At 44.7% G+C, this 13,733-nt stretch overlaps 2 protein-coding genes across 5 annotated transcripts in view; one reads left to right on the forward strand and one right to left on the reverse strand.

The window, feature by feature from the left end:
• The window catches only part of LOC126548034 (ATP-dependent RNA helicase DDX55), a 44,127-nt gene extending 41,072 nt beyond the window's left edge, over positions 1-3,055 (reverse strand). Inside the window, exon 1 of one of the 2 annotated variants that reach the window (XM_050196111.2) lies at positions 2,792-3,055. In XM_050196111.2, the coding sequence (XP_050052068.1) occupies positions 2,792-2,893 (102 nt within the window). In that variant the 5' untranslated portion in view covers positions 2,894-3,055. The remainder of the gene's footprint in view (positions 1-2,791) is intronic. The other variant, XM_055063535.1, reaches the window with a different exon arrangement.
• Positions 3,056-3,151: 96 nt separating this feature from the next.
• The window catches only part of LOC126548032 (copper-transporting ATPase 2-like), a 118,780-nt gene continuing 108,198 nt past the window's right edge, over positions 3,152-13,733 (forward strand). For all 3 annotated transcript variants that reach the window (XM_050196106.2, XM_055063536.1, XM_055063537.2), the window contains exons 1-5: positions 3,152-3,315; positions 3,448-3,573; positions 4,027-4,915; positions 6,856-7,038; positions 8,401-8,564. In XM_050196106.2, coding sequence (XP_050052063.1) covers positions 3,460-3,573; positions 4,027-4,915; positions 6,856-7,038; positions 8,401-8,564 — 1,350 coding nt within the window. In that variant the 5' untranslated portion in view covers positions 3,152-3,315; positions 3,448-3,459. The remainder of the gene's footprint in view (positions 3,316-3,447; positions 3,574-4,026; positions 4,916-6,855; positions 7,039-8,400; positions 8,565-13,733) is intronic.

The following is a 13,733-nucleotide window of genomic DNA, read 5'->3' on the forward strand; positions in this document are numbered from 1 at the left end:
TTAGTCGCTCACATTGTGTCGGCTCGAGGTCATCCGCAATGGAGCGACAAAAAACATCCGGTGGTACTCGGTTAGATGGCACATGGGGTGTCAGTGCTGCTACGTTGGCAGTATCTACGTCGTCGGTCATAGGGAAATGCACAATAGCGTCAATGTCGACAGGCTCGACGGTACCAATAGTCTCGCCACAGTGCAAAGCCAAAGTGTATGAATTTGGGTTTGAAATCAGTATTTCTGCAGCACCATGGTGAACCGTGAGGAGGGCGAAAGGCAACAATATAGGTTGGCGGCGAATGAAGACGGCAGCGGGTGTAAACATGACCGTCGCTTCGGCAAGCGATGCACATGAAAGAGGGACAAATACAGCACTGTGAGGAGGAAGGTCAGTATCCGAAGCTACACAGATCCTGCTAAGATCCTGAACTTGAAAGTCGTGACATGGCAAATCGCACAGAACGGAGAACTGAACCTCAGCACGTGCACAGTCAATGACGGCATGATGGCGCGACAGAAAATCCCAACCGAGAATGACATCGTGGGAGCAACAAGTTAGCACAAAGAAATCAATGGAATACAATATGTCTCGAATCAGCACCCTGGCAGTGCACATAGCGACTGGCTGAATTTGTTGTGCACTGGCTGTTCTAAGCAATGGAACCGAAGGTTTCATGGTCACTTTCCGCAATGCACGACAAAGCTTCTCCCTAATCACGGATACAGCAGCACCTGTATCGACGAGCGCAAGGCATTTGATGCCATCAACGGACACTTCAATAACGTTAGCGGGGGGAAAACGAGGACTTTGATGTTCCGACGATGACGCAGTTCGTGCCTCAGGAACTGCGGAAATCAGTTTTCCGCCTCAGTAGTACTGGCACTGGGTCTACGACGCATGGGTGAGAGTGAGCGCCGACGAGGGGAAGGCGAGCGACGAGTGCCGTAGAGCTGTGACTGCGGTGCCGGTATGTCATCAGCAGCGTAGACTTCCGGTGGTGGTCGCTGAGGCATACGGAAAGGTCGGAAGTCGGAGCTGGGTCGTCGCGGGGTGCCCACGAAGGCCGGCAAGCGCCGGCGGCAGAAGCGCACAACATGACCCGGGGTACCGCAGGCATAGCATATTGGGCGGTTGTCAGCAGTGCGCCAAGGATGTGGCCCCCGCTGCTGTGCACTGAAAAAGGGATCCACCGGCTGGCGAGGCGAAGGCGGAGGAGAGAACACCGGCGGGCGAGGCGCTGAAGGCGGAGGAGAGAATCCCTGTAGACGAGGCGCCCGTGCAACGGCTTCAGCATACGTCAGAGGCGCGGCCACGGGAGCCGGCTGACACGGAGGTGGAAGAGCTTCGGTCACTTGCTCTTGAATTATCTGTCGGAGCGCTGGAGCCAAACATTGAGAAGGCTTCTCCGTGGTCGGCAAAATCGAGAGCTGTCGTGCGACCTCCTCGCGCACAAATTCTTTTATTTGCGTCAGCAAAGTTGTGTGGTTGTCGCCAATAATTAATGCGGCTAACGAATCTTCCGTAGGCGGTGGGCGCCGAGCTAAGATGCGTTGTTTCCATAGCTCGTCAAAACTTTGGCACAAATTGATAACTTCGGCCACGGTACGCGGATCCTTCGCTAACAACATCTGAAAGGCGTCCTCATCAATGCCTTTCATAATGTGTTTTATCTTGTCCTGTTCTGACATTGACGGATTCACGCGCTTACACAGGTCAATAACATCTTCGATGTAACTTGTGAAATTTTCACCGTGATGTTGCGCACGCCCACGTAGGCGTTGTTCTGCGCGAAGCTTGCGCACAGCGGGGCGCCCGAACACTTCTGCGAAACTTGTTTTGAGTGTGCTCCATGTGGCGAAATCGTGTTCGTGGTTTCGGAACCAGAGGTTCGCGACGCCGGTTAGGTAAAACAGCACGTTGTGCAACTTGGTGACGTCGTCCCACTTGTTATGCTGGCTCACCCGTTCATAAGAAGACAACCAATCCTCCACGTCATGATCATCGGTGCCGCTAAAGATGGCAGGATCACGCTGGCGCAACACACCGGAAACGATGACCGCCGGAGACTGTGGTGCATCTTCCTGGGTGGTTTCGTCAGGCATGGTCGTAGCAGTCGGTAGCGTCCGGCTTCGGAGTTCCAGTTTCCGAGGTCTACCCCGCAGCTCCACCAAATGAAAGGGGGTTTATTGCAGCTCGTATGCGGGATCGCAAGTGGCTCTTGATCGCGAGTCCTAGCTGTTCGCATCAGCAGCCCGAGCTCGGGTCTCGCGCCGCAGCGGTGGCAGTCCGCACAGCGCCACATGCATGTTACCTACTACAATATATATATATATATATATATATATATATATATATATATATATATGTGTGTGTGTGTGTGTGTGTGTGTGTGTGCTGCACAGTGAGGAGGTAAAATGAGGTTTGCATGCTTAAAGCATGAGGCAAATTGGATGAAAAAGCTTTAGAATGATTTTCCATGAAGATGAAGTTTGAAAATAAGCCCTAAAACAAAAAAGCAAAACAAGATCACTTTTGGTCAAAATAATAAAACACTTCACGGGTTAAGGGGCACGAAAATGTCGAGACGTAACACAGACATGAACACACTTCAGCTGGCACGCTGTCTAACGCGTAGGGAGGCAGTTGACACACGGAAGATGCGCGCATCCTTCATCTTCACTTGCCACGAAACTGATCTGTTGACGTAGCGCACAGAAACATTAAGCGCAAGCACTACGTAACAGCAAACATTTAATTTCACACTTTCGGTCGGATAGATAATGTCTTATTACACACCTGAACAGGCGTCATTTTTTCAAATTGAAGTTCTTGAACTGCCTTTCGGACCTCATCGCGTATCTTCAACGACGCCCATGATGAATCAACGATTTCAGACATTATAATAAATGGCACTATAACCTCTCTATAAGTCTCAACTCGACGTTTAACCTTGCATTGCAATGCGCACCAACCTATGCCAAAAACGCACTCACACGCTCACACGCCGTAACTACACTCTACCGTAACATACGACACAAGGCAGACACGTGAGGCTTCGGATGCACCACTGACTGGCCATACACTGGCTTCAATTGACTTCTTTACTGACTGAGTGCTAAGCCATAGTAAGCCAAGTCCAGCTGGCTATCGTGCGGCTACAGCGTTACTACTGTGTTCTGTGTGTTGGTTTCGGCCACTTCGGCAAAATCGTCGGTTTCGACTGTTGACTCTTCCACTTTGCATTTTCACCTTAGTTTTGAGTGTCTCCGCGTCGCTGGACATCGAAGCTCATTCGTGCTTACGTGAGTGGTACTTCGAAGGTATGTTTATGGGTCCCTTTGGTGCAAGTAATTGTCTTGAAGTAATTGCTGGCCTTAAGAATGTTTCAGCCGATCGACGCATGGGCCGCGCGGGTTTTCATTAACTTCCTGCATTGCATTTCTCCATTTCAGTGAGGAAGTACCATGGCCCCGAATATGAGAACTGATGTAATTTTGCTGGAAGGAATGGCATGCCCAGTTTGTGTTGAGATAATCAACAAGAAGTTGGTGAATCTGAGCGGTGTTGAAACTGTTCACGTAAGTTTAATTATTTTGTAGTGTGTACAATTCACGTATCTCGGCATATTTACTTACAGAAAATGAATAACATTCGGTATTGGCGTCTATATGAAATTAAAAATTGTGATTCTAATGAATGTATCACTTGCATTCCACAATGTGCAAGTTGCATGAATGTGCCTTTTTGTGTATATCGCATCCTAAATGTACAGTTTATTACGCACCTTCGCCGATGTATGCATATTCACTCTAGTGGAAAGCTTTATCAATTTTATAGTCATTTAGGTGAAGCCAGCGAGCTCACGCAGCTTGCCCGTGAGATCACAACAGCGCAGTAGTGTACCGATCGAGGTAGTAGTGGTTTCAGATTCCCGTTTGTAATATGAAGCGGGCTGCTTTGTTCTCGCTTGCCTGTCGTCTCCGCGGAAGCACATAAGCCGCGCTACGATCTGGTATAACCGCTCTTTGCAGGTGGATCTGGAAGAAAATGAAGCTGTTGTCAAGTATGATCCAAGCGAGGTAACTCTGCGTGAAATCACCCGAGCAGTAATAGAGAGTGGCTTCAATGCACGCACCAAGAACTCGTGTCCAAGCCTTGAAGACATCACGCTGCTCATTGGTGGCATGATGTGCAACGAGTGTGTTGGCAAAGTAACGGCAAGTGTTGCCCAAATCAAGGGAGTCTGCCGTGTTGACGTTTCCTTGGATAAGGGCAGAGCCAATGTTACATTTGAAACAACTCAAACGGACCCTCTTGCTATTAAGTCTACCGTAAACAACCTTGGTTTTGTTGTGACTCTGCCTGAAAGTATTAAGCCATCATCTGTCACTCTTTCTGTTGAGGGTGTTGCCTGCAGCCTATGTGTTATTTCAGTTGAAAGAGTACTTTTTGCAAAACCAGGAGTGAAGTCAGTTTCTGTGTCACTTGAAGAGCAGAAGGTGCTAGTTGACTTCTGCAGCTATGAGGTGAGAGCATATGACTTGTGTCGAGCTGTCTGCAATGCAGGGTATTCAGCAACAATCATCAGTGAGCAAGGACCCCCAGACCTTGTTTCGGCATTATTCAGCGTCACAGGCATGACCTGCATGTCTTGTGTTACCTCTCTAGAAGGTATGTTGTCTCGAACTGAAGGAGTTGAAGGTGTCAAGGTGTCTCTTCAAGAAGGTACTGCTGCTGTTGTCTACATCTCATCAATATTGACACGCCAAAAAATTGTGGAAATTATCAGTGATTCTGGCTATGGCTGCGAGATCAAGGAACAGACTCAAAAAGGCTCCATAGCATCAGAGGACACGCCACTTCTTGAAAAACAGCTAAGCAAAGCTGCATCATGCCTATTTATTTCTTCTTTAGACACTGGTAAGTGCACTTTCAGTTCAGCGCTCTTTCATATGCTGCATTCCTTTTTGCAAGTATTTCCTCACCAGCCAAGTGTTATGGGTTTAATTCCACGCTGATTATCATAACAGATAACTTGAAATGGTGCAACACACAGGATGTGGTGAAGAGTACATAAATGCTACTCCATGCTTTCATCTCTTATTACTGTGCCGTCTGCTTGTACAAGTTTTCTCTTCTGCTGATACTTTTCCAGTCAGCCACATCTTCATGGTCAGCATAATTAATATTGTGGAGGTAATGTCGCAAGGGAAACATAGCACACTAACTTGCAATAAAGCAAGAACACATTTTGTGCCACCATATGTGCTCATCCCCTGCAGCTCAGTTAGGCCATCACTTTTAATGTCACCTTCAGTCTCCCTATGATGTGAAAATAGCAATATAACATGGCATGAAAACAGAGATTATGTGGCCATTGCACAATGGGTGCTATATTTCCAAAAACCGTAGGTTCCACCTTAGAAGCTGGAAAGTGGGTGAAATGCACGTCAAAAGTTTTAACCTGTGATTGCTTTGTGATTGTACCCCCCTCCTCTGGCCATCTTTATGAGCTTGTTAGCTCTGTACTAGCTAACTGCAAAGCTACCGCGCATCTTGAATGGACCCATTCAAGAATATTTCATCAGAATGAAAGAATTGAAAACTTCCCCTCCTTATTCAGTATGCTTAATGAGCAACTTCAATGATCGTTCTAACTGTGTAAACATGAACAAAATTCATATCGTACATTCTTCTGAGCACTTTTGTAAATGACACTATTGAGAGGTGTGTAGTTTTACAAAAAATTAATTTTTGAAATCTGCATGCATACCAACAATTTGTGCCCTTGAACAAATTATTTCTACTGGCTACCCTATGCTTGCTGCTCATAATGTCGTGGCTTGAGCAGCAGTGCTGGTGTTGATATCTTTGAGATATGTCTTAAGCAACATGCACAGGACTGCTATTGCAATGCATGACTGTGTTCCAATTTACTAGCTGGCTTGAAGGTTTCAGAAGCAGTGTGAACTTTATAATGGAGTCTTCTTTTATTTATTTTATTTACTTTTTTGCTAGGAGGAGTTGCACTGCACCAAGTATTTTGTAGAATTTGTTGTAGTTAACAGGTTGTCCCAAGATTTTGCTTCTAGCACTGCTGTTCCGAATGCATGGCTTCTTTTATGTTGCCACTAACAGCATGAGAGGCAGCTCTCTGGGCTGCCCAGTACATATTCAGTTTCAGTGGGGGTTTCGCTAATTTAAAATTATGTGTGTATTTTGGTTTGGATTGCACTGTCTTATCATGTCAAAAAAGCACACGGTGATCTAAATCAGTCAAATCATTGACATGGTAAGAAATTGCCAGAGCTGCTCTTTAACTTCACCAATGCACCATGATGCTGCTCTCAATTACCAATCTCTTATAATGGATTGTGAGCTTTAAATATAAGACCCTGTAAGGCAAACCTGCATCACCTGTAACAGACTTGGGGAGTGGGCAGCTGGCACTGCCCCTCGGATGCACGTATATTGTCATTCTCCATTTGATTGCACAATTCATTGTACTAGTAACTGTTTCAGTGCTGAAGAAGAATGTGTAAATGGCTCTGCCAGCTAATCTGCTTGGTGTTTTTGTGCTTATACTTAGTTTGCAGAGCCATTGGCTGTGTTTTGCTTAGTGCCATGTTTAGGTGCAGTCCTTGCTTTTGCTAGAACAGAAACTTGATTTTCTATCTGCAAGAAACAGGGGTACCAACTGTCGTTCCACACCCCACAGCAGAGTGTGCGAGTGGAATGGCATCATGGCTTAGCTTTGCAATCTTTGTTTATAAGTGTGCCACTTTAACAGTGCTTTGCAAGTTTGTCAGAATGTTTTTGTTTATTTTAATTTCGTCTGTTTTTATTATATTTTCCTTTAGGTTCAAGTGAAGCATTGTATTCATCAGTGGAGAATAGGTTGCAGTTAGCACCAACATCAGAAATCTCGTCAGGTTCTGTGCATGAAAAAGAAGTGCCTTTGCAGAAATGCTATCTTCATGTTAGAGGCATGACGTGTGCCTCCTGTGTATCAGCCGTTGAGAAAAATCTTCTAAAGCTGAATGGTATGTTTAGTAGGTAACTTGGATTTTGTTTTGTATTCTTAAATAGTACAGTGGTTTACAGTGGTTTCAGAAATTGTAGTGTCTATTGAACATCCTTCATTGGAAACTTTTTTTATATGTACCGCATAATGTAACCTTGAACATTGGAGACTACTTATAGTGTGCAGTGTAAATTGAGTAGCAATAGTAAGGTACAAACTGATATTTTACTATTGCTTTTCTTCAAAGTTTTCTGGCTGTTATATTCGGTTATATTGTGTCTTTTCAGCTAAAGAGGGAGCTCAGCACCTTTGTAATTTTACTGCTGAGGCAAAGTTCTGGGGCCCTATTCCTGGCCACTGCAGCACATTTAGGTTAATGCACAATGCTATAATGCCATGTACAGTCAAATGAATCCGCAATAAAATGACCTGTGTAATGAATTCCTATCTTTCTTTTGTATTGTAAACACCTCTACAATAAAGACCACTATTAATTTTTCTGTGCAATGAAAGGATTTAGGCATCCTCAACAGCTGATTTATTGCTTTACAACAAATGCCACATAGTGGCACCACAACTGCCCTCCACAGATGCCACTAAACTGTAGTCGGCACTAGTGCTAACAACACACTTGACAGGCATGACAGTGACACCAGTCCTGCTGCACAGCTCCAGGAATAGCCCAACTTGTGTTGCTTGTTGTAGCACAGCAGTGGGTTTGACAGTCCATAAATATGTCATGGTTAACGATCCCATGACAATCTACTTGGAGCTGATGACCGAAGCCTTCAAGGATGGAAAGGTTAATGAAGGTAGCAGTGATGAAGAGCCTACAGAGGAACAAATTTTGACGAAAAGAGAGGCAACAGCTGCATTCGATGCTCAGTAGCTTTACCTTTGTTGCTTCCAATGTTTTGCTGCAGAGCATGCTGGGAACTACGATGCCATAATGCCGACTACAGTTAGTTCATGGTGCTGTAGATTGGTAAAGAATGAGATGGCATATCTGCTTTGCTTTCGAAAGGGATAGTATGCTTTTATGTTTAATGCAGTTGCAGCAAACTTTGAGCCTGATTTTAATGCTTCTTGCAGAAGATCATGCTAGTTAGAAGCACTGACCCAGATGACCTTGAAGTTATTGAAAGGTTTTTGTTTTTCATAGGTATCTTGTGCAATTTAAGACATTCTGTTCACTTTATGCATAGTTTATGATTGTGAACAGGGGTCCAGTGTAAGTGATCAAAGCAAAATTTCATCATCTTAATCTTGCTTTTCATTCATAATTAAATTTTCTTGAATTATAAGTCTGCCTAATTCTGAACATCAGTGTGATGTTCCAAAGTGCTGTACCGTTTTCTTTTTTTGTTTTTCTACATCTTAGGTGTAGCCCAGGCACTTGTCAGTCTTCTGTCAGAAAGAGCAGAAGTGAAGTATGATCCAGAAAAAGTTTCACCTATGCAGCTTTCACAAGCGACAACAGATCTTGGTTATGATGCATCGATCATAGAAACAGCAGAGCTTCAACCAGGAGAAATTGATCTTTCAGTGAGTGTGCAGGTTAAATCTGGGTGTTCATCTTTGCATGTGCTTGTGTGCACATGTGTTTTGTGTTGTGTGTGCATAGTGGGGAAGCACAACATGGTGGCCAGACCTGCTTAAATGTAAAAGCTCTGATCAGTACAGACAGGAACTAAGTGCCAGAAGCTGTTGACTTGTGAGCATGAGCACGTACCTACAAAATGAGTGATCACTAGAGCAAAGCTCACTTTCCATGAGATCTTGAAAAGATACAAGTATTTGTAAGCTGCAGGTGAGGTAAAATTAACGTGCTATGGTAGTAGTAGTTGGTGCCTCATGTGTGAACTGCAGTAAAGCTTATTTTAATTACTTGTCTTTCAGTACAAATAAGAAAGTCGTAAACCATAATTACTTTACACACGGTACTTGTGGCAGCATGCAAATATAAAATGCACATTATAGTCGCATTCAGTTACATAAAATTTGAAATTTAAGCCATAAAAGTTGCATTTCACAGTTGTGCAGAAAATCAATGGTAACACTTAAGGCGTATCCCAAACATAACAAGCAAAGTTCATTGCAGTAGGTGGCTTTACGCATCATCCACTTCTGATATTGCATGTGGGAAGTGTCTTACAGCAAGATCACGTGTTGCCAGCACATTAGCTGATACTATTGGCACTTCCTGCATTGGGGCCAGTAGCGGGGTACTAAATAAGCTGGGTGTTAATCCTGCATACTGCACCAATGTCTGTGTTTACCTAGTTTTTGGACTGAGGCTCTTTGATGGGCTTGTATGGTCCCTTTGAGCTTGAGGTCTGGCAACTAGACATCGCTGTAGAAAAGGTTTGACAGGTTGCAGATTTCATGATGTTTGTTGAAGTCTTTGATCTGACACAATATTATTTTTTTGAAGTTCTGAAGACTTTCTTGATTATGTGATTGAGGTGTCAGCTTGCTCAGACTTAGAGGAATCTTATCTTGGTTCTTGAACCATGAGCAGCTCTGCAGGACTATACCCATTCTTCAAGAGAGCCAACTTGAAAGGCAGAAGTGTCAGGCCTCGTCTTTAGCCTCTGCAATCTTGAAGTTAAATCATCATGGCTCTTTGAAATTAAGGTGGAAACTAATTGTTTATGATCCATCTTCAGCTTGAACAGCTTGCTGACATGATAATCATAGAGCATTTAGCATGCCTAGACCAAGGCAAGGGCATCTTTCTTGATTTGCATGTAACGTTTCACTGTCTTTGAGAGTATCCTTGAGGCAGAAGTCATGTCTTCAAATGTTCCATTTGTTCCCTTCTGCTAAATTAATGCACTGAATTCGAAGAAGGAAGCATCTGCTGTGATGACTGTCTCTCTTGACAGATCATAGACAAAGATGGGGGGAGATGAGAGCACTGTCTTCCATCTGTAGAAAGCCTGCTGTTGTGGAGTATCCCATGCAAATTCTTGCTTCTTTGATAACAGGAAAGTAAGAGCTTGCTGGACTTCCGAGACATTGGAAACAAATATGGTGAAGTATGCTGCATTCTGAGAATTCTCTGCAGCTCGATCTTGTTTCTAGGGCTCTCCATTTTCAAAATGGCATGCGCTTTCTTTTCATCAAGTCTTATTTTATTTTGGCCCAGCCATTGAGCCTTGAAGGTGAAGTGTTGAATTTGAAACAAGCATTTGCTTCCATTCAATGTCACTCCAGCCTTGTCTAGTAGCTGAAGCACATTTCTGAGTGTCTCATTCTGACCCCAGATAAGGATGTTGTCCATGTAATGAATAACTCTGTTGGTCCTGTTACATTTCGCCTCCGACGCGCGGTATAGCCGGCACGGATGCAACGGACGCCGGGGCTTCGTTCAAAGCGGCGGACATTTTGGCCCGTTCAGCGCTGCCGCAACACTTCCTCCCAAGCGCGTCCAGGCATGTTTCAATGCCACGTGTCTTCGCGTGTGTGTGTGTGTGTGTACATGTTGGTGCCCACGCTTGTCAAAGCGCGGCAGCCGGGGAGAGGAGCTCCCCAACTGTGAAGCGAGAAGGTCTGACCGGCGCCGGCCCGGCGGATGCGTCATGCGTCACTTCTCGTCTCAACGTGTCCGTGCGGCGCCATCACGTGCTCCTCATCCCAAGCCGTTCCTTCTTGCCCTCGACTCCGAGAGTATAAAAGCAGCAGCCCACGGACGCCGAGAGAGGCTCCGATTTCTTCCGTCGAGTAACGTGCCCTCCCGTCTCTCCACTTCAGTCGACCTGACCGGCCGCTCTTTTGCGATGCTATAATAAACAAGTTGTTCTGTTAGCAATCGACTCATCCTTTGCCAGGACCTTCGGATGCTTCCAGTTGTGCCCCAGGCCGCCAGGCCAACGCTACCCTTGGGGCTTGCGATCCAGATGCAACAGTCCCTTGATATACATAGGACATTTTTTCTGTAAGTTTGCAGGAGCAGATGCAATTTAGAAAGGTAACTTGTTCAAGTAGAAGTGCCCAAAGGGGAGTCAAATGTGGTCAGCATTTTGAAATCTTTACCAAGTGGAATTTGTAAAAACCCGGAGTTCGCATCTAGTTTGGAGAACACTTTAGGCCCATGAAGAAATATCGGAGATTGTGCTCTGCAGATGGGATGCCATTCTCTCTGGATGTGGTGATTAAGCTCTGTGAAGTCCATGCAGATTCTCACATTTCTGGAAGGTTTTGGGACGACTACTATAGGTGCACACCACTCCATCAGCTCATTATCAGTTGATATCGTCCAGATTTTTTGCATCCTTTGTAGTTGCAAGTCTGTCTTCTCATATAAGGAAATCGGAATGTGCCTCGGAGAGTAGAGCATGAGTGGTTCTGCTCCGGTCTGCAGCCATATCCAGAGTTTTTTGTGCAGCTTGTTAAGTCCCTGAAACAATGTTGGGAGCTCCTCTTTTGATGCCACCTTACCTTAGTGGAGGCATTCACAAATGCCTGTCAACATCTGGAGTTCTCTAATGGATGGCTTCCCAAGCAAAGAAGTGCAGACATCTTCTGAAACGTACGCATCCTTAGCTGTTGTATGGTCATTGAGTTGGAGCTCTGGTATGCCTGTGGCTGGAAGGAAGAAAGAGAAAACAAGGGACAGCAAGGAGGTTAACCAGAAGGGCATCTGGTTGGCTACTCAGCATGAGGGAAAATAAATGAGGGATTGAAAGAAAGGAAGGAAAGGCAAACAGAGAGAGTTCATACACGCAGTAGCAGACGCAGGGTATCTTAAGCATATTCTCAGGTTCGTTCATTTCAAGAAAGCTATTGGAGCATGTGTAGCATTCTGTGTTGATGATCAGTGAGTCCATGCACCCAGAATAATTGCTTCTGTAAAAGTTCAACTGTCCGGTCAACTGAGTGCACTCAGTTGACCGGACACCACCACTCTGAAGAGCTGGCGTGGTGTCTCAAACAGTCTGGTAGAGCTTCTTAGCTGTGTCTGCTCTTGATAATGGAATAATTTTGATGGGGGCAAAATGCGAAAACACCCGTGTACTTAGATTTAGGTGCACGTTAAAGAACTCCAGGTGTTTGAAATTTCCGGAGCCCTCCACTACGGCGTGCCTCATAATCAGAAAGTGGTTTTGGCATGTAAAATCCCGTAATTTAATTAATAATAGAATAAGCATGGTCTGTGCATTGTCATGGGTATTTTGGGCAGCTTCATCAGTTAGATCATAGCCAAAAAATACCACCATGAACGAGGCAGCCACTGAAAAATATGTTCTTTGTTCAACAGCACAATGGCAGATTTCTATTATGCTTGAATCAAGTTCTCATAATTTCTATGGCACAATGCTGCTTGCAAGCTTTGAAGGACTGATTTTGAATAGCAAAACACTGCCCATTTATATGGTGATTCCTGCTCGATATACCCAACAGTGGCATGAAGGGTGGTCATATGTGACACAGTCATACACGATGTTTACAATTTGGCTATCACCAGATGGGCTAGAAGGATGACGGTGGCTGTGGAACTGGTATGAAAGGCCTAACTTTCTCAAGTAAATATTGGCACGGTCCGCATGCACTTTGTGCAGAAGTGGTAGTGTCTTTGAGGTGTACATGAGGCTTCTGCATGTACCAGAAGGGAGATGGTGCTTAAGGTAATTAGTGAGGCACTATGGTTCTTGATAATGTAGCTGTAAGTCTCTCCACTGGCAAGTAAGCAAGATGGGGATCAAATATTCGGGCACAAATGTGGATTGTGCATGTCAGTAGCTATGTAACTAGCTATGTTAAAAAGAAGCTTCCCATCTGGACCATGTAGATAACAAGGAGGAGTTGAAAGAGAAGGCTTGTTCTTGAGCATTTTGAATGGTTGTTTTGAAGGGCTGTTTTGTGGGCACCACTGTCGTTTTTGAAGGTTAGTGACTGAGCCTTGAGCTAAGACTGTTCCCTCCCTTGTTCCAACTTTGCTGCTCCAAGGAATTTTGGGTCTGCAATGACTAGTTAATTTAAACAGAATTGAAGCACTATGACACGCACATGGAAGCATAGTGGTCCTTTTTTAGACAGATCCTGCAGACTTTCAAGCATGCTGGACAGAGAGTACGAGGGTGGCACTCTTGACGACACCAGCAGCATGGTTTCAGAACACTGTTCTTGAAGGATGAAGGTGGTGTGGTTTCACTGTGTGAGAAACCGTCATTCTTGTACTGTTTCGAAGTATGCCAACTGGTTTGTCTCTGTCGTGCAACAGATTCAACTTTGTTCACATATGACACTTCATTACTTCATCATGGAGCTTGGCCTATTGCTGGCAGGTGCTCTTGATCCGGCAGATGGACTCAAGCTCCTTTTAAATGCAGTGACAAGATCCTCGATGCAGTGAAATGTGCATCGAGCTATAGCTTGGCTGATAGTTTATATCTGTCTTTTATGTTTGTCTTTGATGCCAACCACCAGGCAGTCGCACCTCAACTCTTCTGGGAGGGTGGCAAACTTGCTTCTTTCGAAGCCTTGTGAAGCGTGGAAACAAAACGTTAAGCCAACTTATCGTTTTGATGTACTCTGGTGTTAACCCTGACTCATTAGACGATTACATTGCATCATGGGCTAAAGTATTTGTCAAAATTTTCTATGACTGCATCAAATTTCTTGTAGTTCATTTCAGAGAGATTAAATCTGGCATAGATCTGCTCGGCTTACTTGCCCCTGATGTAGAGTAGTGCATCAACTTGATGTTTT

The sequence above is a fragment of the Dermacentor andersoni genome, chromosome 1, assembly GCF_023375885.2.
Source record: "Dermacentor andersoni chromosome 1, qqDerAnde1_hic_scaffold, whole genome shotgun sequence".
Taxonomy (NCBI): Eukaryota; Metazoa; Arthropoda; class Arachnida; order Ixodida; family Ixodidae; genus Dermacentor; species Dermacentor andersoni.